This window comes from Gasterosteus aculeatus, chromosome 16 (assembly GCF_964276395.1).
Source record: "Gasterosteus aculeatus chromosome 16, fGasAcu3.hap1.1, whole genome shotgun sequence".
Lineage (NCBI taxonomy): Eukaryota > Metazoa > Chordata > Actinopteri > Perciformes > Gasterosteidae > Gasterosteus > Gasterosteus aculeatus.
In genome coordinates, this window is record NC_135704.1 from 20,174,669 (window position 1) to 20,198,982 (window position 24,314).

Consider the following 24,314-nt stretch of genomic DNA (forward strand, 5'->3'; position numbering starts at 1 on the left):
ACTTTGAAGAATATTTATGTACATAATTAAATATCTTTTACCAAAAAGTCACACTCTAACGAGCGCTTATTATTGCACATAATAAAACATTACACATACATAAAACATAAAACCGAAGAACAAAGAAACCTGAGAAGAAAATTGCTGCAATACCTTCAGCTGGAACAGCTTCAGACTTGGGTGGGGTAGCCTGCGGTGCTGTCGGCAGAACTACAGGTTCTGCCGGTTCTGGTAGTTCTGACACTTTAAAGAACATCGGACATGTTTAGTAACCTGCTGGTAACCACTAAGCCTTTAACAGTACAAACCAATCAAACTGGTTTATATCACATGTCATCACAGACCAAAGAGTTTAAAGATGAGACACTTGTCTTTGGTGGTTGACTCCAGTTCATAACATTAAGCTTTCATTTACATCTGTGATAAGATTATTCTTATTACACTACAGCATTCGTGTACTACTTAGATTGTTGAGCAGTTGAATAGAAAACAAACACTGTGAACCTTTATGCTGTTGGATACTAAGACAAAGTGTGAAGAGGTTAGTGAGAAGAAACACAACAACAAAGAAAAGATGTCTTAAAGCTGAACTACTTTACCTGCTGGTGTTCTCTTTGCAGGTTCCACTTGAGGTGCCTCCGGTTCAGGCATCAATTCAGGCTTCTGTTTCTGGAGAACTGACTCAGTCTTCGGCTGAAGATGAACCTTCACTTTCTCTTGTTCAAGTTCTGGTTTCATCAGAACTGGAGAGAAATATTACTGTGAGTCAGCACTGCTTCAAGAGTCGAAGAGGCGAGCAAAAGACAAGACAACAGAAAGAGACGAAAGAGATGGAAAGAAAGAACTTGATGCTCCGAACGCAGCAAGCTCACCTAAGATTTCAGACACAAAAGTAAACTGACAGGCTGACAGAACATAAATCTAAAATACCAGCTTTACAAGCATATAACGTATGGATGAATACTAATGTCATAGATTAACATCTATTAAAGATATAAAAGTGAAGGTGATTGAACGAAAATGAAATTCCTGAGTGCAACATTTCGTGTAAATAGTCTTTTTGATTCTTATAAATTCTTATAGTATACATGAAAACTGAGACCATCAATAGGAAATACATTTAAGACTGTAAACATGTGTGGTTAGTTTGCTGAAGAATAAAGAATGTGGGCCGATAGAGACTGTAAGATTAATAATAATAATCTCTTTTGATATGAACATTACGTTCTGGTTCTTCTTTGTGTGGACCAGTTCTTTGAGATGCAGCTTCTTCGCGTGAGGTTCTTTAACATATTATCATAGAGGTCAGTTTTACCACATCAAGAGTCTGTCATCATTCAGGTCTTTAGGAGCAAAGCGTGAATAAAAGAACAGAAGTACATAAAGGTCAATCAGGAAGTGGTGCCAAGAGGAAGAGGTGAGCAGATACCTGTGACTGGAGGCGGAGCTCCAGGTTTCCCGTCTGGTCTACTGTAAACCTCAGGAACTTAAAAGATCAAGAAAGTTCACATTAGAACTCTGAAGGCTGAGCTCTACTTCCTTCTTTCTTCTTCCTACTATCGAACACAAAGCTGTGCTAAGCGTTAGTACGAGCTAAATAACAGCAGGAAGAGTCAAAGGAACACTGACACGAAGGAGACAGACGAGACAGGAAAAGGATCTAAAGTGACACAGGAAAAAAGGCTCCTAGAAGCAGTTAGGCTGGAAACAAACATGCCGGCTACAAGCAGCATCAATCTGTAGCAGGGACGAGTGTTTGTACCTGCTGGGACTTCTTCTATGGTCTGCACCTGAGCACTCTCTACCGATTCTCCCACAGGTTCTCTCTCTTCTGCTGAGGAACAAAAGTGAGCTGAGACAGGAGGAACGAAGGAGATTCACAGCAGATGAAGGGCCAACATGTTCTTATGGAGATGAAACCACGTAGGACCAACTTGTTCTCATGAAGATAAAACCATGAAGGACCAACTTGTTCTCATGACGATGAAACCATTAAGTGCCATCATGTTCTCATGAAGGTAAAACCACAGAGGACCAACTTGTTCTCATGAAGATAAAACCACGTAGGACCAACTTGTTCTCATGAAGATAAAACCATGAAGGACCAACTTGTTCTCATGACGATGAAACCATTAAGGACCAACATGTTCTTATGAAGATTAAACCATGAAGGACCAACATGTTCTCATGAAGGTAAAACAATGAAGGACCAACATGTTCTTATGAAGATAAAACCATGAGGGACCAAAATGTTCTCATGAAGATAAAACTACAGAGGACCAACGTATTCATATAAAGATAAAACCGCGAAGGACCAACAGGTTGAGACCTCCAGGGTGGTCATGAAGTGCCGTCGTCCATCGGCCCTGAAAGAATATTTGGGTCTTTCCATGAGCTCCGGTGAGTTTTTGTACCAAGAGACAATGGTGTGGTCGAGGACATCTGGCACTAAAAGGCAGTACAGTAGCGTTCACTGGCCACGCCGAGGACTTCAGTCAGCTGTATGTGATCTGGTAGAAGCAGACCGTCAGGGTTACCTTCCGAGAGCCAGAGTAGTGAGAGAAACACAGAACCAGCAGGTTCTATGAGGGCAGAGGTCTCTGGAGCTGCTAAAGACACAGAGAACACACGGACTGACCTGTGACGGTGAGCTTGGCGTTGGAGATGTGCGGCCCACACACCACCCGGTAGCTGCCCTCGTCTTTGGCCTGGCAGCTCTTGATGCGCAGACAGTGCAGCTCGCCGGCGCTGATGATGTCATACTGGTCTCCGGCGTCCAGTTTATGGGTGCCTTTGTACCAGGTGAGACTGATCTCCGGATAGTTGATCCGGATCCGGCACTCAAAGACGGCGCTCTGGTTCTCCGCCGCCTTCTGGTCGCTGATGTCCTCGATAACTAAGACAGGCTGAGGAATCAAGACCTGATTTAAACTCCAGTGGAGACTGAGGGGCTGAAATAATTTTCACAATATATAAATAAATCACATTCAGTCATTTTAACCTTAAAATAGGAGGAGACTGTTAAAGTACAGCGCATGAATTCAGCCACCCAGAATTTCAATTAACCAACTTCCTGTTGTGTTTAGAGCATTGCACCAAAAGTCTCCATGTAATACATGTGACTACCAATCTGGATGGATGGATGGATGGATGGATGGATACCAATCTGCCATCTGACTTTTATCTGCAGGTCTTCATCTCAAACCGCTTAAAACCAACATGAGACAGCGAAAACACGAAGGGTACGTGAAGGGAACGTGACATTTTGTCTTACTGAAACGTGGTTGTTGAATATGTTTCAGCTTAAATGAAGCGACTCCTCCGAGTCATGTTAATACCTAGTGGGGGAGTGGCAGCTATTTATGACTCCTGCCTTTTAATGAACTTTAAACCTAAGGTGGATTATAACTTATTTGAAAGCCCGGTTTTCAGTCTTTCGCAACCGACCTGGAAAATTCTCTTTGTAATAGTGTACAGGACCCCAGGTTCTTATTCGGAATTTCGTTCAGAATTTTCACAGTTCTTAACGAGTTTGGTCCTTAAAACGGACAAGGTAGTTATTGTGGGTGATTTTAACATTCATGTGGATGTCGACAACGACAGCCTTAGTACTGCATTCCTTTCATTGTTAGATTCAATTGGTTTCTGTCAGTGTGTAAATAAACCAACTCACTGTTTTAACCACACTCTCGACTTGGTTCTTGTGTATGGGATTGGGAATTGAAGATTCAACAATTTTTCCACAGAACCCTCTCCTGTCGGACCATTGTCTGATAACCTTTGAATTTTTACTATCAGAATCTCCTCCTCCTGCCTAGGGTTTCTACAGTCGACGCTTATCGGATACCGCTGTAGCCTTATTTAAAGAAGCCATTCCTTCTGCTCTAAGTTCAGTGTCCTGTCTCAAGATACAAGAAGACTCCTGTGAGAACCTCAGTCCGTCCAGATCGATAATTTTGTCGATACTGCTACAGGCTCTTTGAGAGTGGCGCTGGACGCTATTGCTCCTCTGGAAAGAAGAATAGCAACAAGAAGGAAGTCTGCTCCGTGGTATAACCCTCAAACACGGAACCTACTTCAAACTGTGCGGAAACTTACCGTTTATGGCGTTCCACCAAATCAGAAGGATCTAGGCTAGTTTGGCAAGACAGCCTTAAAACATATAAGAAGGCTCTCCGTAACGCAAGAGCATCTTATTACTCATCATTAATAGAGAAAAAAAAAAAAAACTCCAGGTTTCTCTTCAGCACTGTAGCCAGACTGACAGAGAGTCACAGCTCTGTTGAGCCGTGTATTCCTTTGGACCTCAGTAGTAACGACATGAATTTCTTCAATGATAAGATTCTGACTATCAAAGACAAAATTGATGGTCTCCTGCCTTCAACCAGTGCTGACCTGTCCTCCGATGTAGGAACTGTAATGGGAAAATGATATGTAACCCTTTTAAATGCGTCATTTGTATAACCAGTTTATTAATTGCAAGTGCTTAGATGACAAAGGCCCTGACATAAGAACTGACGTCTCCCACTTGGATTAGATGTTTCCAGTGTCATAGCTGTAGAGATTGAACAAAGTGTTTGTTATGTCTATGACCACATTTGTTTTAGCATGTTGGGAGAGCAAGGACATGGTCAAAGAACTGACGTGTCTTACATGGATAAGATGTTCCCAGTACCCTGGCTGTAGATACTCAACAAGATGGTCAAAGGTTTCTGTTGACGCCACTGATATCTAAACTTAGGTATAAAAACTGCCTCGATGTGGGCAGAAGGAGGTTCTTGACAGTCTACTGACCACGTAGCTGTTGTGACCCTCTTTCCCTTGCAAGGAAATAAATGGAGAAAAGACATACTCAGAGCCTTTGTTTCTTACTTAACGATTGTCTGTGCAAAATCTTCCACCACAGAACCTTGGATGCAGCAGTGGGCCCTGATGCCTCTTTGCATGTCCATCAACCTTGATCAACTGATTTCTATAATTTCAAAGTCTAAATCTTCTACTTGTCTCTTGCATCTGATTCCGACTAAGCTGCTTAAGGAAGTTTTTCCTTTAGTTAGCACATCCTTATTAGATATTATGAATCTGTCTTTGTTGACAGGACATGTACCGCAGTCCTTCAAGGTAGCTGTAATTAAACCTCTTCTTAAGAAACCTACTCTTGCTCTAGAGGTGTTGGCTAACTACAGACCTATCTCTAATCTTCCCTTCCTCTCTAAGATCCTTGAGAAATCCATTGCAAATCAATTATGTGACTTTCTACAAAACAATGCTTTGTTTAAGGATTTCCAGTCAGGATTTCGAGTGCATCATAGCACAGAAACAGCACTGGTGAAAATTACGAATGATTTTCTACTTGCATCGGACCAAGGACTCATCTCTTTTCTTGTCTCGCTGGACCTCAGTGCCGCATTTTATACCATAGACCATTGTATCCTGTTGCAGAGACTAGAACATTTGATTGGATTTCACAAATGCACTCAGCTGGTTTAAATGCTACTTGTCGGATCGATCCCAGTTTGTGCTTGTAAACGGTGAATCCAACGGTGACACCGTGACCAATGTTAGTCACGGTGTCCCACAAGGTTCTGTACTTGGACCGATTCTATTTACCCTCTATATGTTTCCTTTGGGTGATCTTATCAGGAAACACTGCATAAACTTCCATTGTTATGCAGACGATACTCAACTGTATCTGTCGATCAAAACAGAAGAGACAGACCAGCTTGTTAGACTTCAAGAATGTCTTGGAGACATCAAAACTTGGATGACCGGCCAACTTCCTAATGCTAAACTCAGAAAAAACGAAAGTTATCTTGATAGGCCCAGAGCGCCTTCGAAGCCAGCTGTCACGTGATACAGTTTTTATGGATCGAATTGCTCTGGTACCCAGCAGCACCGTCAGGAATCTTGGAGTTCTCTTCGACCAGGATATGACCTTCAACTCTCATATGAAGAAGACTTCAAGGACTGCCTTTTTTCATCTACGTAATATATCAAAAATCAGGAACTTTCTGTCTCAAAGTGATGCAGAAAAATTAGTTCATGCGTTTGTTACTTCTAGACTGGATTACTGTAATTCTTTGTTATCAGGCTGCTCTTGTAAATCTCTTAAGCCTCTCCAGTTGATTCAGAATGCTGCAGCACGTGTATTAACAAGAACTAAGAAAAGGGATCATATCACTCCTGTATTAAGTTCTCTGCACTGGCTCCCTGTTAAATCAAGAATAGATTTTAAGATTCTTCTCCTCACCTACAAGGCACTTGCTGGTGAGGCACCGTCGTATCTTAAAGAGCTTATAACACCTTATTGCCCTACAAGGCCGCTGCGCTCCATAGATGCTGGTTACTTGTTGTTCCTATGGTTTTAAAAAGTAGGCTGGGGGCCAGAGCCTTCAGTTATCAAGCTCCTCTTTTGTGGAACCAGCTTCCACTTTCAGTCCGGGGGGCAGATTCGGTCAGCTCTTTTAAGATAAAGCTTAAAACTTTCCTCTTTGATTTTGCTTATTGTTAGGGCTGGCTCAGGTTAGTCCGGACCAGCCCTTAGTTAAGCTGCTATAGGCTTAGACTGCCAGGGGACTTCTTAGGACACACCAAGCTCCTCTCTCACGCTCTCGTTCTACTATAATAATAATTCACGTTTTATTAATGCACATGACTAATTCAGCTTCTTTCCGGGAGTTTTTTTTGTGCTTTCTCCCCTAGCAGGTCTCCGTAGATCGCAGTTCCGTCTGGACCCTGGTCCTGACACCTACCGTGGCCCTGCTGACGCCTGCTGCTGCCATCATCATCATCATTATTATTTAAGATATTAATCATATTACTGTACTCATAAACCAACATTACCCTCTGCTAAAGTCTCTGTGCTCTCCCTCCCCACAGGCTTCTGTAGATGGTGGTTCTATCTGATGGTGGTTGCCCCTGCAGTGGTCCTGCTGTGCGCCTGGCTTACTACTCACAATTACTTGAATAATTTCTGTCATAGGAATTGCATGTATTATACATTGTTCATTCTGTACACATGGCATCCATTGTAGTCTGTCCATCCTGGGACTGTGATCCCTCCTCTGACGTTCTCACTGAGGTTTCTTCCCTTTTTTCCCTCTCGGAAGGGTTTTTTCATTTTTTGGGGCGTTTTTCCTATGCCGATGTGTGGGTTTCAGGACAAAGAATATCGTATGTACAGACTGTAAAGCCCTCCGAGGCAAATTTGTAATTTGCGATTTTTGGGCTATATAAAATGAAATGAATTGAATTGAATTGACATGAAAATCAAGGAGACATAAAGGAGACATGATGGGGACATTAATGAGATATGAAGAGGACATGAAGGAGACATGAGGGAGACATTGTGGTTTGTTTTCGGTGGATATTAAAGCTGTTGTGACAGACGTCCTATATTTTGTGTCTCTTTCCCCCGTGATGGAAGCAACTCTGAATGAGTCTCTATGCTTCCTGTTCAGGATCTAGGATCTGATCTAGCATCTAAATGTTGATGGTGAGCCATTGTCGTTGTCGGGTACCTCTGTGCCGACGCGTCCCTCCAGATCCCGGAGGAGTCGGGTCATATCCTCCTCCTCCACCCGGCCGCCATGTTCCACCTCCTACAGTGGGAAAACCATGTTAGCTCACAGCGTTAGCCTCAGTCCAACAATAACACAATAGTACGCTTCCTGCTGTGATAGGGATACAGTGAACTCATTTAAAGTAGGGAGAACAAGTATTGGATACACTTCCGATTTTGCAGGTTTTCTCACACAAAGTATGTAGGAGCTTGTCATTTTTATCATAGGTACTCTTCTGTGAGTACCTATGAGTACCTCTGTGAGTGACAGAATCTAAAACAAAAATCCAGAAAATCACATTGTATGATTTAAAAATTAAATATTTAGCAGTTTATTGCATGACATAAGTATTTAATTACCTACCAACCAGTAAGAATTCCAGCTCCCACAGACCTGTTAGTTTGTCTTTAGGAAGCCCTCTTATTCATCACTCATAATCTGTATTAACTGCACCTGTTTGAACTTACCTGTATAAAAGACACCTGTCCACACACTCAATCAAACAGACGCCAACCTCTCCACAATGGCCAAGACCAGAGAGCTGTGCAAGGACAACATGGATAAAATTGTAGACCTGCACAAGGCTGGGATGGACTTGAGGACAACAGGCAAGCAGCTTCGTGAGAAGGCAACAACTGTTGGCACAATTATTAGAAAATCAAAGAAGTTCACCTCGTGGGGCATCAATGATCATGAGGAAGGTGAGGGATCAGCCCAGAACTACATGGCAGTACCTGGTAAATGACCTGAAGAGAGCTGGGACCACAGTCTCAAAGAAAACCATTAGTACACACTACGCCGTCATGGATTAAAATCCTGCAGGGCATGCAAGGTCCCCCTGCTCAAGCCAGCGCATGTCACATCTGGATGATCCAGAGGAGGTATGGGAGAAGGTAATGTGGTCTGATGGGACGAAAATAGAGCTTTTTGTCTAAACTCCACTCGCCGTTTTTGGAGGAAGAAGAAGGAGTACAACCCCAAGAACACCATCCCAACTTTCTGCAAAGGGGAAAGGCCGACTGCACCGTATTGAGGGGAGGACAGATGGGGCAATGCATTGCGAGATCCTGGCCAACAACTTCCTTCCCTCAGTAACAGCATTGAAGATGGGTCGTGGCTGGGTCTTCCAGCATGACAACGACCCGAAACACACAGCCAGGGCAGCTCAGGGTCCTGCAGTGGCCTAGCCAGTCTCCAGACCTGAACCCAATAGAAAATCTTTGGAGGGAGCTGAAAGTGCGTGTCGCCCAGCGACAGCCCCGAAACCTGAAGGATCTGGAGGAGGGGGCCAAAATCCCTTCTGCAGTGTGTGCAAACCTGGTCAAGAACTACAGGAAACGTATGATGAATGGCAAAGGTTCCTGTACCAAATATTACGTTTGGCTCAAATACTTTTTTTAATAATCCAATGTGATTTTCTCTTTTAGATTCCGTCAGTCACAGTTGAAGGGTACCTATGATAAAAATTACAGAGTCCTACATGCTTTGTAAATGGGAAAACCTGCAAAATCGGCAGTGTATCAAATGAGTATACCCTTGTGTGAATAGGTACATACAAGCCAGATAACTAGCGTAGCATAACAACTGGAAACAGCTAGCCTGGTCTGAAGCTAACAAAACCCCTTTATAAATAAATGTTCCTCATCGTGAGGATCGGTCAAACCTCCGCTGGTTTCTCTCTCACCACCTTTCCGGATTCCATCTCTTTCTCCCTCTTGAGGAACTCCACGGCCTGCAGGATTGCACGGAAGTCGTGGATGCCATGTTTCTGCAGGATCCTCTCATACTCTTTGGGGTCGTGACCTCGGAGCAGCTCCACGATGTTGAGGTCTTCGTCTTTCTTGGGACTCTTCTGCTTTGAGGGAGTCCTGATGAATACCAAAAAAACGTTCAGATCTGAGATCTGTTTCATCCTTCCTCAACGTCCTCAAATCCCATCAAGAACTCTGTCTCCGTCTTACTTCTTTAGCTTAGTCCGAATGTCTCCCATTCCGGCCACCTCTTCCTTCTTGGTTACCTCTACCTCGGCGCCGCACTCGATCTCTCCGCGCCTGCTGGTGGCGACGCACCGGTAGAGGCCGGAGTCGGACTTGGTGACCTCCCTGATCTCCATTTTGGCGTCTTGGCCTTTGTGCTCAATGGAGATGCGGCCGCCGGGGGTGATCTGCCTCCACTTCCCCTTCATCCACTTCACACTGGGAATCGGGTCGCCGCCAATCTTGGCAATGAAGGTTGCGGTGCCTTCTGCGGAAGGAGAAAAAGAGAACGTATGAGTCCGCGTGGAATTTGAGTGAACCTCACGTCCTTCAACTCAGGAGCTCCTGATTCCTCAAATAACACAATAAACTTTACAAACTTCACATCCAGATTCAGTCACTGATTGAGGGGTTTCCCTGATGAGTCTTTTTAAGGGATGAATATACGGATGGGTCAGGACACACGTCCTCCAGTGGTCAACTTACTCTCCGTCACAGAAATGTTCTGAAGTTCCTCGATGAAGAAGAGGTTGTCGAGCCTTTTGACCGGAGCAGCAGCAGCAGCAGCCGGGGGGGCGGCATCCTCGCTGGGCGAAGCTTTTGATCCTTTATCTGGAAAAAATGATGGAGTTGAGTCCAGTAGCATGATACCACGGATAACTAAAAATCCAACACCAACAAGGGAAGATAGAAGCTTCCAAACTCAACTCCATTTGTTGGCTCAGATGGAGACTTTTATTACAAATATTTCACCTAGGATGTAATGAAGTGAAATAATAGTTCTGTCTGATTGTATCAGTCACCAGTTAAGCTCAGTGGATCTGAACATCAACTGGAGATGCAGAGTTCATCTGAATAAAACTTGAAGCTTCATTTTGGGTATAACTAGGTCTAGAATACAAAATTGGCCCAAAATACATTTGATGTAAGAAGGTACATAATCTGGCGGGGGGCTGGATCAGTGAACTATCCCACCCCCCATACTGTGGAAAACGGTAGCTGAAGTAAAGCAATCTGTAGTTGTCGGACGTCACCTTTCACCATGACCCTTGACTTGCAGAAGTTGCTGCCAGCGGCGTTGCTGGCTTTGCAGAGGTAATCTCCCCCGTCGCTCATGGACACTGGGTTAACCTCCAGAGAGGCTGCCCCGCCCACAAACATGATCTTGGTATTTCCGCTGGACTTGAGCTCCCTCCTGTCCTTCATCCACTGGATGGCAAGAGGAGGAGAACCGCTGACCACGCATTTCAAGCTCAACTTCTCACCCACGCTCGCTGTCAAAGGCTCCAGAGGGACGTCGAATACAGGAGGCTGGCCTCCTTCTGAGAGGGGAGGGGAAGCAGCTACAGACATTTGCTCTTAACACCTTAACCTTAACACTTGAGCCCTGATACAGACTCAATAACATCAGCTTTTAGAGTCAGAGGTGCAAAAAATACAACACATAAAAGCTCAATGAAAAGTGTCTTTATATCTGAACGGTTTAGGAGTAATATCCTGTTTCAGGTGAAGGTCTGTGAGATATGTAGACGTCCTCCATCAATCAGTTCAATTCTTAATGGGTTTTGTCATCAATTAGTGTGTTAAGATTTATCAAAACCTGGAGACAACAGTTTCTCTAGTTTCTGCATATGAGCCATATTGTTAGCATTGCTAAAGAAGAAAAGCCCTCCACTCATACCTGAGATGGACAGAGAGACCCGACAGAAAGCTTCTCCAGCTTCGTTGGAGGCCTTACAGGTGTAAACGCCCCCATCAGAGCAACTGGAGGTTCTGATGCTCAGCACCGCCACGTTGTCCATGAAGCTCACGTCGTAATTGTCGGAGCCATAGACCTCCCGGTCATCCTTGTACCAGGTCACCTCCAGCGGCTGGGATCCTGACACCCGGCCCTCCATCTTCACCGTCTTACCCACTGAGTCCATCATGGACTCAGACGGCCTTTTGGTGAAGCTTGGAGGCACTTTGCGCTCTGTAAGTTGGGACAAAGAGAAGAGAGTAAGGCCCGGTTGTGACTTTGGTAATTGGTCCGCATTGAACTCTTCATTTACCAGGCCACCGGGCCTTTGTCCCTGCAGCAGTACAACGAAGACAGCCAGACAACATTTGAAACCCACAAAAGCAAACAAAGACAGATTATCCTTGTTTTGAACAAACTCTATACGAATCTATTTCATGAGCAAGCAATTCATCTAACCCAACCATGACAACGTGGACACATTCTCTGAAGGACCTCAAACAGTATTTTTCTCTCCCAACGGAGCTGGGAACAGTCAACCCTAAATTTGAGCCAGGGCATTGTTACCAAGGAGCACCGGATCCCAGGAGGCTGAGTACAACAAGGTTAAAGTTAACGTGAGCCTGACAGGTCTCGGCTCCTTCCGTATTGGATATTTCACAATTATATTTCCCCGCCGGCACGGCTCTGTTGCTGTAGAAGACCTCCAGAGTGCAGGAGGAGTCGTTGGTCTTGACATTGTACTGGTACGTGGGCCAAATCAGTTTTTTTTCCTTCTTCCACGTCACATAGACCCTCTGGCTGCTGGCATAGGGGCACTCTAGCCAAGGAGGTCTACCTAGCTTGTGTCCTCCAGTTTCTTCACAAAGCGAACAGGTTCTGAGAGAAGCGATGGTGGAATAATCCACGGTCTTCACATGCAGAGGGACAATAAACAGAATAAACAGTTTGACAATACAGAATCCAAAGGACCCCGAGGATGAATTTAAGGAAGATTTACCGGTATGTGAACATAAGAACTTCTTAGGGCATGGGAGAGACGTGAATGGCCCTGCTAGTTTCTGGTAACTGGCCCAGAGGGGCCTCCCGTCCTTCCTCCAGCTCACGTTCAGTCTTTGGCTGCCGGCAAATGCGACTCTAAGGGCCAGCGGCCCGCCGACCCTAAAAGAAGTGCTTTGCAGCTTCCTAATGAAGCGGGCCAGTTCTGTGAGAAGCAGTGATGGAAAGGTGATGGACCACTGATTATGTCACTGGCCTAGTATTGATAAGTGGAGAGTGCTACCGTGCTCCCAGTCAGCTTTTCTTCCATATGTTCTAACTCCTTTGAAGGTTTCTTAAATTTGTCTTTCCGACTACAATCAGCTTCATTTTCTTTTTTTAATTGTCACAATCGAAAGAACAATAGCTTTGGGTAGATCCAAACTGCTATCTTAAAGATGCTCTTTGAAAAGGCAGATGGAAGAAAGTCGAGAAGGAACCCAGGGGAAAAGAAACCAGTGAGGGAGGGAGGTTGATTGCGACGACACATCGGAGGTCTCTTTACCGACAAAGCCGAACCATTAACAACCCTCAATACGTTCTATTGTCAGAAGTTTCTCTGTCTGGTTTTCCTTTTATAATTATACTTAATACCTGTACTTTCTATGTTTTGTTCTCCCAAAGTTAAAGTTGAATCCACAAGTTAGGTTGATGTTGAATGTGTTTGAGATTTGGTTTAAGAACCATCGGGAGGCACAAGTTTAAAAAGGGTATGATCCCTCACTGGCTTTCGAGCTGTCAAAACAGCGTTTGGTAGATCAAAAAAAACGCCATAATTCCCTGCTTATGTTGGCAGCTGTCAACATGCCGAAGACCTTTTTTCTTAGAGTGTGTGTGTGTGAGATTTCTGAGCTGTTCATGAACCATTTGATGCTCAAATTTGGGGTTCCCTGCACTTTGCTGGACACTTGAGAGGTTGCCCAGTTTTCAGCAGCTGTGGGCTTAAGCTTCATTTTCAATGTTGGGGCTTCTGTAAATTAACAGATACAGTAAATACAAGAGTTCAAGTGAAGACTACAACACTTCAGCTTAATTAAAGCGAAAGACTGAAATGCACCTTTCACAGAGAGGACCGCGGTGCAATCCACCTTCCCGGCATCATTGGACACTTGGCAAGTGTACTGGGATGAGTCACTGGGTTTCACAGAGTTGAGCTCCAGAGAGCTCGAAGAGGCATCTTTCTTTATGAAATATGAGCCTCCACTTGTGATCTCTTCCTCATCTCTGAACCATTTGACAATCAGAGGAGCTGATCCTGTAAAGGCTGATTTTATGACAACACTTGATCCCTGTGAAGCGTCCTGGGATTCAGGCTTCACTGTGAAGACGGGAGGTTCTGGAATGTTCGGGAGAAAAACAGCATTCATGTACAAAGCCTCTCAATAACGTCTGATCACTTGTAATGTCTGTTAAATTCCTAATTGATCTCAGGTGAAAGATAAGGCATTTCAACCCCTCTGACCTTTGACGGACAAAGTGCCGTTGGTCTCTTTCTCTCCAGCTTCATTTGAGGCCCGGCAGGTATAAACTCCACCATCACTTTGCTCAAGGCCTCTTATGGAAACAGAGGCTGTGATCTCACTGAAATCAAGTTCATATTTGCCATTACTGTGGATTTGCTGCTGGTCTTTGAACCACGAAACAACAATCGGCTGAGATCCAGCAACAAGGCATTCCAAGATAACATTGCTACCAACACTCGCATCCACTTTCCTTAGAGTTCTGGTGAAGGATGGTGGAATGGCTCGATCTGTGAGAGGAAATATATACAACATAAACCAAGGGCTGCTCCTCTAGCGTGCTGTTAAAAATCTATCCTGTGCTCAAACTAACCTATAACAGTGACTGAGCATGTGCACATGTCTTTTCCCACTTTATTGGACACCTCCATGGTGTACTCTGAAGTGTCTCCTTTGTCTGCTGAGAGGATTTTTAGGACGGCAGTGTTCTGCTTGAAGCTCATCTTGTATTTACGGCCACCGATCACCTCCTTGCCATCTTTGAACCACTTCACTTTAAGATCTGGGCTTCCAGAAATCCTGCACTCCAACGTAGCAGAATTTCCTGTAGTCACACTGATTGATCCTGCTTTCTCTAAGATCTTAGCAGGTTCTATAGTAAAACATACATTTTAGAGGTCAGGGACATCTGCATCTGCATTTTAGAAAGAGTTCTTACAAAGAGGAATACGTTCTAACCTTGAACTGTTAAGACAGCTTCACATTTCTGCTGTCCAGCCTCATTGATGGCAAGGCAAGTGTACTTGCCGCCGTGCTTTATCTGGACAGATGAGAAGGAAACTACAGCCATGTTGCCCTCAAATATCATTTTGATGTTAGGATCATCATCTCTGAGCAGCTCAGAGTCTTTCATCCATTTGATGGTGATGGGAGGTGAGCCTTTCAGGGTCGCTTGTAGTTTCACTGTATTTGCCAACACTGCCGTAGCACTCTCAACCCTCTTTGAGAACAAAGGAGGCTCTGAAACAACAGTGATACGAATGTAAACAGTAGCCAGGAGCAGAACAAGATCTAATGCCCTGTATCTCTATGAACACTAACCTTTCTGTTTAGCCAATGACTTTGAGGTTGCGGACCCAACCTCGTTTGATACGATACATTCGTATTCTCCAACGTCAGCACTCTCAAATGAGTGGATCTCCAGAGAGGCCAGAGACCCCTGTGACACAATCCCGTACTTCTTATTTGCTGACAGGTGTTTCTTATTCTTTCTCCAGACCACCTCGAGTGGCATGGAGCCTGCAATCTCACAGTCCAGTAGAGCCACAGATCCTCTGACCACCTCTAAAGAGGTTAACGCCTTTCTGAAAGAAGGCGGTTCTAAAGGAGAACACACAGCTCAGTTAGACCGGGTTGAATATTTGCCTCTCTACCATAATGCTCATAAAGTCTACACACCTTTCACTGTTACTTTAGTGCTGCAGCTTTCACAGCCAGACTCATTAAGAACCTCACAGGTAAAACTCCCACTGTCACTCAACATGACCTCCTTTATCTCAAGAGTTGTGACACCTTCCTTTAGCCCGATCTCATATCTGCCACCGACAGACAACAAGCTGCCGTTGAAGAACCAGCAGGTGTGGAGCTCGGGGGACCCTTTGACAGAGCACTGGAGCCGGGCAGTGCTGCCTTGCTTCCACACTGTGGAGGCTTCCAGCCTCTTCACAAAGGCCGGCGGCTCTGGAGAGGTGTGTGGTTAAGAACAGTCAAGATGAAGTCAAAGAACAGATTAACCCAGCATTGAAAGAGAAAGAAGTTAAAGAACCAGCATTTACACCATAATTAGAAATTACAGAATCCTTTTATGTTCATTTTCATTACTGCTGATCTGCAATGTCTTCAAATGCTACAGCAGCAAAGGAAATTAACTAAACACCTCTTACCTTGAACCTTCACCGAGGTGGAGCAAGTTGCACTCCCAGCGACATTTGTCACTGTGCACACATAATTCCCACAATCTTTCAGTGTGGTCTTTAGGATATCAAGAGTGACCATCTTATCCCCAAAAGACAGTTTGCAGTCTGGAGACTGGTGGACCTTTCTACCATCTCTTGTCCAGGAGACAGTCACTCCAGTGTCCTCATCCACCTGACACATCAGTTGCAGTGGAGCTCCAACCACGGCCGCCACGGGACCCAGGGGCTTCACAAAGTTGGGTTGGTCAATGACACGCAGCTCCGTGCTGCACTCGGTGGTCCCAACATTATTAGACACTTTGCACACGTGAAGCCCCCCATCGGCCAACTCGACTCTGGGGATCTCAAGAGTGTGCTTATTCTTGTCACAAGAGGTTTGGTAGTGTGCAGGCTCTTTGGGTAAGGCCCGGTTGTCTCTGAGCCAGACAACATTCAGTGGAGCAGATCCTGTTACTACACACTGTATTATTGCCCTATTTCCGGCATACACAATCTGAGGCTGAGGTTTAGTTATAAAGGCAGGTGGGCAGTGCTCTATGAGAGTTAAGAAAAATAGAGACACGTTAGTGGTAATATGTTGTACCTTATTGATTCAACCAAAGAGAAACCGGCAGCAAAACAAACCAGCAATTCACAAATAAACAAATTAAATGCAAAGTGTTGATCAGCAGAAGGTGACCCGATGAAGGAAAGAGAAACCCAAAACAGCTCCCAACACAACAGCGTAGAAAAAGGTAACGTGCATTGGTCTTACCTGTCACGCTGAGAGAGGCGGAGCATTCTTCACCACCGTGCTGATTGGATGCCTTGCAGGTGTATTCACCGCTGTCGTCCTTGTTTGGGCTCAAAAGCTCTAGAGAGGAAGTACTGAAGCGACTGATGATCCTGTACTTTTCGCCTTGTTTGATGGAGTTTCCGTCCTTAAACCACTTGAAGCTCACATTTGGAGCGTCCTCAGTTTCACATTCGAACTTGGCTGTGTTGCCAATGTTGATCTCTATCGGGACGATCCGGTGCCTGAACACGGGTTTCACTGTGTGTTGGAAGGGAAGGGAAGGAAGGGAGAAAAGACCAAGTGAATAAACAGAAGTAGATGAAGTGGAAGCAACATGTAATGATTCTGCTGGAGATGGAGGTGAGGAGTGAACCTGGGATGTAAAGTGACAATCAGAGTTATTCTGAGGTAGCTGTGGAGGAGAAAATGGTTTTAGGTGTTGACAGAGTGGTAAGAAAAGTAGAAAAAGCGTGCACCAAAGGACCAGGAATGATAAGAGATGGAATCTAAAGATATGAAGTCAAAGGTTCATTGAAAAGACAAAGGGATGGATAAAGGGGAGATGTGCATTTAGAGGAATGTATGAACTTGAAGGAAGTGAGGATGCCACTGCTGTCTGGCGAAAACCTTAAACATACAAATTTTATTTAGCTTTAAAAATAAGTAAAGAGGTCTTACAGGACATTATTTTATTTTAGTTCTATGATGAATTTCAAGCAAATTCAACACAATAATTCTATATGAAGTACATTTAAGGTTTAATTTATGGTTGAGGTCTGCAGACAGCGGAATCCTAACAAGGTGTGAGGTTAGTAGATGATATCAAAGAATTGTCCATCATCAAACCTCTTGATACCACAGTGAGATGCGCCGACGTTGTCGTCCTGCCGGCTTCATTCTCGGCCTCACAGACATATTCTCCTTGATGCCTCTCCTTCACTACTTTGTCGATAACTAGTGTGAAAGTGTGCTGGTCTTTAGAACACTTGAACTCTTTGCCAGATGTCACCAATTGGCCATTGAAAAGCCAGGTGACCTGGGTGACGTACTTAATGGTGGTAGTAAAAACAACCATGTTCTTTTCCTCAGTGCAAACGTCCTCCAGAGGATCAATGACTGCAGGATAATCTACCAGACCGTCAGAGGACTCACTGATCATGATTGCCTCCGAGAGAAATTCCTCTCTGTTTTTGCTGCGGACAGAAATTTCCATACATTGCTCAACAGGACGGTCAACCACTGGCACCATGATAGTCACCTCAGTAGCTCCGGTATTCTGCTCCAACCTGACAGTTGTCCGTTTCACCTGCATGGACTCACAGATCTCAGGCCGACTATGAACGGATGTGCTTTGGAAGGACGCTTCAGTCGGGAACACCACAGACTGAGATTCAGCAGGAGGAAACCCAGCTGCAGTCTCTTCTACCATCTTGGTTTCTACCACAGATGACAACACCCCTTTGGAGGGCGCTGAGCCGAGCAGCGCCCTCTGAGGCTGGTCCTTCTCCACGGTACCCGGGAGCTCCGACGTAAGACTCTGTTGCTCCTGAAAAACCATTGCATGTAGAGCTACCCGGAGTTCAGACATGAGGCCAGCTGTCTGATGGTATTGCCCTTCAAAAGACAGAGTGATCTCCATAGGGGATCCCTGGGTTGTGATAAGGTATGTGGCAGTGGCTTGTCTGGGCTCTTTCTGAACCCTAACCTCCTGAACCTCCACGGCCTGTAACCCTCTTACGACATCTGCCAGTAACACCGGCTGATCCCTGGCAACGGCCGACTGAAGAGCGGCGCTAAGCTGTCGGTGGATGTTCACACTGGACAATTCGGGGATCTGAATTACAAAATGGAGTTCTTTAGGAAGAGTCAGACTGTCCCGAGACTCGTGAACAGACAGAACATCTTTGTGCTGCATTACAATACTGACAGTTGAGCTGCCACGTTTATGTATCTCACTTGACTGTTCTCCCATAATGACCTGCATTTCCTTAAGCAGCGCCGATTGTCGGACTGACTGGCCTTCCTGGATCTGGACTGCAAAGTCCTGCCGTGCGGCTTCTAAAATGGTACAGCTGTCATTGGCAATAGCCTTCTTCTCTATAAAAACTGTTCTTTTTGGTATCTTAGGTTCAACTTTGGTCTCAAACTGGAATTTCTCATCGGTTTTTAGGATAGTAGTGTGACCCTCCTCGAGGCTATGGGTGTCTGTGACGTTCAAGGAATGCGTGATGTTGCAGTAGTCCTCTTTCTTGACCACTGCTCGCTGCTGCTGGACATCAATAACGAAAGGTGTCTCCTTCTGCAGCTGCATTGTCTGCGAGAAGACTGTGGGCATACTCGAAGGCTTGGGCTCAGTGCAGACCTGTGGCCGAACCCCGGTCACCGACACATGTAGATCTTGAGAGTGAGAATCTGCCGTGATCACTTTTCTTTCTTCTGAGGTAGCTGCATGCCTTTTAGCCGTATATTGTTTCTGCTTTGCCATCTGTTGGTCAGGTTTGGTGACAGTAAGTACACCTTCCTTCGATAGAACTGATACTAACTGAATAGACTGGATGTATTTTGTCGGCGGTAACTCTTTCTTCGACTGAACCAATGTGGCTGCGTTTTTTGCTGAGAACTCTGAGGTCACCTCGCAAATTGTAGTTCTTTGCTCTGCTTGAGTAACCGAATGCAACAGAGTGGGACTTTTCCTTGCTTCTGCATGCTCTACAGAAGGGTTCTCGTTACTGAACCTTCCCTCAGACTGTAAAACGTCCTGTTCACTTATAACCTGCAGATTCAGGAGTGTTTCTCCCTCATGTTGAGGCTCCAGACACATAGTAGTTGCTAACCCTAGGGGTTGTCCTGCCGGTTCGGCTCGGACCTTGTATTTCTCCTCGGCAGCTACAGCTGACTTATAAAACACGTCTTTCTTAAAGGAGATACTTTCCTGCTCTGGTTGCTGTATTTCAAACATCTGCTCTTTGGATAAAGCCACTGTAGTTTCACTAACCGGTGCTACCACTGGTTTGGACTGCTCTTTGTCAATCAGGGGCTGGGTGGCTGTATCTAAAGGCTGCAGAGAGTCAGAGTGTCTCTCTGTGATTGCTACTTGTCCTTCAGACTGAGCTGAGTATAAAATCTTGACCCCCTCTTTGACATTGAAACCCCTCTCTTCCTCTGGCCTGTGGGTTACATCTGAAGCGGCATCGAGGATCGGCAGAGTGGACTTAACCTGGTGACCACTAACGAGCTGCCTAGGTTCCTTCATTATGTTCCCATGCTCCAGATTCTGGTCCGTCAGAGCCTCAGCCCTCACTATGCCGAGGAGGAGAACCTCTTCAGACGTGGCCGACATGACTTTAGACGTCTGCTCTGTGGCTAACCGGAGTTCTATAACCTCTGGGCTGAGAATGCGCTCGGAGTGCTGCTCGGGGATCTTTTGTCTCTCCTGGACTGAAGATAAGAAAGTGGCCATGTGAAGCTGTTTAACTGGAATGGCTAAGACCTGAGGTGGCTGAGAGGAAGCAAGATAAACATTCTCCTGTAATTCATGAGCCTGCAGGACTGCAGCCTTGTGGGTGAGCTGTTCACGCTGGAGGGTTGCGGCAGAGATGTCAAGCTCTCGGAGGGTTCCAACCTCCTCGCTGGGGATAATCTGCCGGTCCTCAGTGCTGATGGTGTAAATCATCTGATCAGACAGAGTTCTTTTCTGGTATTCAGTGGTTTGTAAGGTCATGAATATTTCCGGAGTTTTTGTTTCCTTTACGAACGTCTGCTCTTTCTGGACCTTCACAGGGAACACCAGCAGTTCTGCGGTACAAGAGGCTTCTCCATGTTGGTTGGAGGCCTTACATGTGTACACCCCATTGTGCTCTTCCTTGACACTCAGAATATTTATAAAGCCTGATCCATCTGGGTTGCTCACAATAATCCAGAACCTACTCGGCTGAATGGAAAAGCTACCATTGAGCCACTGAACTTCAGGGAGAGGATCTCCGGTCACAAAGTACCTGAAGAAAGCCTGACCTCCCTCACACAACTCAAGGGACTCAATAGTTTGAGTGAATTCAGGGGGTTTGCCAGTCAAGACCAACGCCTCACTGTCAACCCGTTGATTCTTTTCTGGCTCCTTCACCTGAACATGCAAATACGACGTGCATGTTGAGTGGCCAAACATATTGCTGACCGTACACGAGTACTCTCCCTCTAACTCCTTCTGGACTTTGTGAATGACCAAGCCATACTCATCCCGCTCGTGAACCAAGGTGTAAACGGACGAGCTGGTGATAGTCTGCCCGTTATGGAACCACTGAATGGCAAGTTTGGGGAACCCGGAGACCGCAACACTAAACATGGCTGTTTCTCCGACAATCGCGGCCACCGGAGAAAGTTTGCTAAGGAAAAGTGGTTTTTCTTTTTGCTTCACCAAAGAGCTGGAGAAGCGTTTAGACTCTGACTGGAGTTCAAGTGTTCTGGTTTTATGTGCTAACTTAACGCCGGTGTAGTATGAGTCCTGGGTCGCCTCCTCCACTGTGATCGTTGAGCTAGAGATGGCTGGGTGGAACAATCACAGTGAGACAAGCACCCTGAATACAGAATGACTCAAACATTGAAAGTAAATCCAAATACCCACAGATTTGAATACAAAGTCAAAACAATAAAATAACTTCTCTGTGAAATAGACATAGATATTTACCTTTCACTTCCGGTTGGACCTGAGTCGGAGGTTCCTGCTCCACTGCCGTTACTATAAAGACACAAACGTCTATGAATTAAAAACACACTTAGAACTGCACAAGAGTTTCATATGGTGCAAGACTGTTAGAATCAGTGACAGGTCGTGCATCCATATAACTGCTTTGACAGTTTTTTCCTTCTAACTGGAATTGTCACATGCATCCTTTTATTACATGTCATTTAGCTGACACTTTTATCCAAAGCATCTTAGATTGTATTTTTAACCCAGGATTTTACATTTATAATCCTAACCCTAACCCAGCACCGCTGGTTGATTGTAAAATGATGCGGCGTGGTGTGAGTATTGTCTTAAACTCCTCCAGTGTTTTTAGTCAGTAAAGCAGGACACAGAGGTGAGCGTCCCCTCCTAAATGCAGAGGTTAAACCTGTGGAAGAAGCCGTGTCCCTGTCTGAAAGAGTGTGCCTTTGCTGGCTGTGTGGGAAAGCAGTAAGAACGAGCCCGAGCGAGCAGAATGACCAGAAGCATGCAGATGCCAACCTGTCGTCACCGTGCGGCCCTCAGCATCCACAGCTGAGCTGACATTTTTGAAAGAGTAAGAGCCCCCTTGTCCGTATCCCAGAGTGTTAACGTTTACGGGGCACAAGGGGCCGTCGTGTTTCAGAGAGTAAGTAATGGAATCCACAACATTCAACCGATTGTAAAGCCAAATGACCAAAGGACTGGGCGCCCCCTTCATTGGGCAACACAGGGAGCTGCCGTTTCTACTCCGGACCAGCAGCTCTGGAGGGAGTTTGACCAGGAACTCGGGGCAGCCGGAGAGGCAATGACCTCGCTGCTCATGAGGCACCACGTCGGGGAAATAAAGGTATCTGATGAGGCTGTGGGTTCTCCGGGAAGATGGAGGCGACAGTCCCGGCTTCTCCGTGGGCTCCTGCTGGTCTTGGTTGGGAGGACCTCTAGAGGTCTCCCTGTCTGTCTGACACACTTTAGGCACAGAGTCGGTAGGGATTGGGGTTTCTGCTTTGATATTCGCTTCTTTTGCTGGGTGAGGATAAAGTTATGGAGAGGAATTAGGGCTCAGAGTGAATGAAGCTATGACTCCCAACACTCAAGGGGTTAGTAGGATGGGGGAATGGGGTTAGCAAGGCAGAAGAGAGACGACTAGACTACTGCGTGTTATTCCATTACATTCTAACGAGTTACAAGATGAGGACATATTAAGTATGAGAGAAAGGGAAGAAGCAGGAAGAGCAGGTGAGGTGGATGGACCAGATGGAGAAACAGACTGATAAAAACAAAGATTAACCTTCAACGGTGAGCTGGGCGGAGGAGCGGTTGTGGCCATGCCGGTTGGTGGCAGTGCAGCAGTACACACCCTGGTCCGCCACACCAACTCCCTGGATGACCAGGGATAACAGCCCCCCTGTGGCGGAACTCCTCACCCGGTCCGTTTCCGCCAGACTCTGGCCGTTATGATCCCACTCCACCACGGTGAATGGCTGTCCTTTGAACAAGCAGCTGAACTCCGCCTTGTCGCCGCTTTTCACTCGGACATCGCTCATTTCCGTCAGCAGTTGGGGGCCCGCAGGGGGTTTGAGGTCGCAGTGGCTCTGGGAGCACGTCTTCACAGAGCTCACGCTCTCCATCTGAACCTCAACCGTCCTCCAAGACACAGAGGACCTCTCGGAAAACTCTGTTTGCCCCACTGACACCGACCTGAAGGTCTCAGGCTGACCCTCCAGATGACTGAGTTTAGTCTCAGCCCCAGGGCTCCACACACTAGCTAAGGCTTTTTCATCTGGGCAGTAAGAAAGAGTAGAATAATTAGGTCAACACATCATTCTGGTGACTTCTTCAGCTCACAGCTTGTTTGCCAAGAGAGCATCTGGAGTGGACCGTTGAGGATCAGTCTGATCAGCAAGCTAGAGGAGAGTGGCTGGTTTCCCATGACAATCATGCAAGCTTGACTGGAGCCAAAATTCAAAAGAAATCTGCTATGAATTATTGGCGAGATCTAGAGGTATGTTTCCATGTAAGCTCAGCTCAGTTTGGACCCATGCTGCATTCCTCTGGAATAAAGATTTATTTCATAAGAGCTCTTTATGTCGGGAGAGAAGAGTCATGCTCCACCTGAAGGAACATGTAACATTAACACCTGAGATGAGGATGCCGTAACCCAAGCCACCCAAAGCTACCTCCTGCATGCTCACAGAAAATGTTAACAGTCAATTAAACTGCTGTTGGTTAAACACAAAAGACGGACAGTTTCAAAGATGTTGTTGACGCATAGTGAAAGAAAAGCCTCTTCATTTTAAGAGACAGAAGCACAGAAATAAGACACTCAAAAAGACTTAGATATAGAGACGTGTCTCATTATTAGTTCCGTATTCTTTCACTTTACAGAGATGTAAATGAGCTAATAGCTAACTCTAACTCTCAGCTCAGACGGTGTAACTGTACCCGTCACTTTAATATTTCAAATACCTCACATAAAGTTCATCAGTGTGATGTTGTTCAGTGAGTTTTAGAATCAGATGCTAATACAATTAAACGTTATTGTTTGAGTTTTAGGATTTTAATCATTTTTAATATCCAAAATAAACTTTTAAAATAGTTTATGGTATTTTACACCAGTGATATTTGCCATGTATAGTTACCATTGTTGAGCATGACTGTCATAATGTCATTGGCTCTTGAGTTTATTAAGTATGTAAATGAGTAAACCTTTTTATACTTTTAGTTTTAAAAGAAGCTGTAATTTCCCCATTTTCAGTCTTTGTGCCAAGCTAAGTTAGGTTAAACCCTGACATAATTTCTTATGATCAGACTATGTAATTGAAGGGCACAATAGGACAAATCTTAAAAGTTGAGCAGCAGCAGATGAACACAAAGGCCTGAAAGATCGCCAGTGCCCCATCAGCAATGCTGCTTCTTTGAGTTATTTTGGAACATGCTTCTTTTTATATTTGACAGGTTGTGTTGGGCTCTATCCCTGGAGATGTTTTCATTAGCATCTCTGGGGTAAAATCAGTCGGTTATACCGTTAGCGGGATGGCTAAAGCAAAATTCCAGGTTATTTTTCCAATGAAAATGGACACTGAAGCA

The 24,314-nt window shown here is 45.3% G+C and overlaps 1 protein-coding gene across 1 annotated transcript in view; it reads right to left on the reverse strand.

Annotated features, from left to right (window-relative positions):
* LOC120834350 (titin) overlaps positions 1 to 24,314 on the reverse strand; it is a 164,468-nt gene that overhangs the window by 115,648 nt on the left and 24,506 nt on the right. Inside the window, 23 exon segments of the mRNA XM_078091003.1 lie at positions 154 to 243; positions 600 to 743; positions 1,430 to 1,486; positions 1,763 to 1,834; positions 2,639 to 2,906; positions 7,521 to 7,601; positions 9,247 to 9,430; positions 9,524 to 9,806; positions 10,025 to 10,150; positions 10,573 to 10,860; positions 11,220 to 11,510; positions 13,372 to 13,650; positions 13,777 to 14,064; positions 14,148 to 14,426; positions 14,513 to 14,794; positions 14,876 to 15,154; positions 15,233 to 15,514; positions 15,718 to 16,284; positions 16,505 to 16,783; positions 17,372 to 21,064; positions 21,207 to 21,257; positions 21,747 to 22,250; positions 22,516 to 23,007. Of these exon segments, the coding sequence (XP_077947129.1) occupies positions 154 to 243; positions 600 to 743; positions 1,430 to 1,486; positions 1,763 to 1,834; positions 2,639 to 2,906; positions 7,521 to 7,601; positions 9,247 to 9,430; positions 9,524 to 9,806; positions 10,025 to 10,150; positions 10,573 to 10,860; positions 11,220 to 11,510; positions 13,372 to 13,650; positions 13,777 to 14,064; positions 14,148 to 14,426; positions 14,513 to 14,794; positions 14,876 to 15,154; positions 15,233 to 15,514; positions 15,718 to 16,284; positions 16,505 to 16,783; positions 17,372 to 21,064; positions 21,207 to 21,257; positions 21,747 to 22,250; positions 22,516 to 23,007 (9,159 nt within the window).